This window comes from Manacus vitellinus, unplaced genomic scaffold, assembly GCF_001715985.3.
Source record: "Manacus vitellinus isolate BGI_N305 unplaced genomic scaffold, ASM171598v3 scaffold_64_pilon, whole genome shotgun sequence".
NCBI classification, from domain to species: domain Eukaryota; kingdom Metazoa; phylum Chordata; class Aves; order Passeriformes; family Pipridae; genus Manacus; species Manacus vitellinus.
The window spans coordinates 307,875-309,278 of NW_021940718.1; the positions used below are offsets into that span (position 1 = coordinate 307,875).

The 1,404-nt window shown below is 49.5% G+C and overlaps 1 protein-coding gene across 1 annotated transcript in view; it reads left to right on the top strand.

The window, feature by feature from the left end:
• The first annotated feature begins 396 nt into the window (after positions 1-396).
• CRLF1 (cytokine receptor like factor 1) overlaps positions 397-1,404 on the top strand; it is a 4,236-nt gene continuing 3,228 nt past the window's right edge. The window contains exons 1-2 of the mRNA XM_029963854.1: positions 397-811; positions 1,207-1,336. Of these exons, the coding sequence (XP_029819714.1) occupies positions 397-811; positions 1,207-1,336 (545 nt within the window). The remainder of the gene's footprint in view (positions 812-1,206; positions 1,337-1,404) is intronic.

Here is a 1,404-nt window from a genome sequence, read left to right on the forward strand (position 1 = left end):
ATGTATTCAAATTGATGTAAAATAGAGATGCCATGATTTAAATCAACATAAAATAGATATTGATCTGAAATGGACACGTGATGACTCAAATTGACCTAAGATAGACATGCAATGGTTTAAATTGACCCAAGATAGATATGCAGTGGTTTAAATTGACCCAAGATAGACATGCAGTGGTTTAAATTGACCTTAGATATGCGATAGTTTAAATCTATATAAAACAGATAGGATGATCTAGCTAAACGGAAAACAGATAAACAATGCATTTAAATAGATAAACAGTGTATTTAAACGGGTATGAAACATATTCAAATAGGTATAAAACGCATTTAAATTGGTATAAAATGCATTTACATAGGTACAAATCTCATTTAAATGAATACAGAAGACACACAGATGTACTTAAGTTACCTAAGACGGACAACAAACGCCCTTAAATCACCTAAACCAGACCCAAAAGACATTCCAAAAGCCATATTTACCTCCCTAATTGACGTTGTTCCCCCCCTGCTCTCTGTCTCTCCGGCTGCAGACCCCGCCGTGATTTCCCCCCAAGACCCCACCCTGCTGATCGGCTCCTCGCTGGTCGCCACGTGCACGGTCAGCCCGGACTTTCCGCTGAAAGCCGAGGACCTGTACTGGACCCTGAACGGGCGGCGCCTTCCCGCCGCCTCCTACGCCGCCCTGGGGCCCTCCACGCTCAGCGTGGCCCTCGCCCGCCTCAACGGCTCCAGGCAGCAGTCGGGGGACAACCTGGTGTGCCACAGCAGAGACGGCGGCATCTTGGCCGGCTCCTGCCTTTACGTTGGACGTACGTCGGCGCGGCGGTCGCGTCCCCTCGCGGGGTCTCGGGGGGCTCCCCGGGACGCCCCCCTTGGTTCTCGCCAAAGCTGCTCCGCTCGGAGCTCCCCAGGCCAGGAGAGAGGGCTGTTTTTGGCGAAAATAAAACGCGCTTGTCCGAATCAATAATCGTAAGATTTTTATCTCCGGGGCTATTTTTAAAATGAAAGGACGACGCTGACGCCCCGGGAACGCAGGATCGGGACGGGGAATGCGGCCCTTGGATTTGTTGTTTTTTTGGGTCGCTACGTCCCCGGGGAATACAGAGGCTTAGATGGGAATGCGGCTCGGGTTTGGGGTTTGGGTTGCCATGGCTGAAAAAAAATGGCTCTGGAACTTCTTGTTTTTGTTTTTTTTGTCTCCCAGTACCCCCAGAAAAACCGGTCAACATCACTTGCTGGTCCAAAAACATGAAGGACCTGACCTGCAAGTGGGCGCCGGGGACAGAAGGAGAGACCTTCCTGCACACCAACTACACCCTCAAGTACAAGCTCAGGTGGGTGTTCATCTTAATTCCGGTTATTGTTAAAAACACCGGCGTGGGATTTAATGGGAAACAGGGAA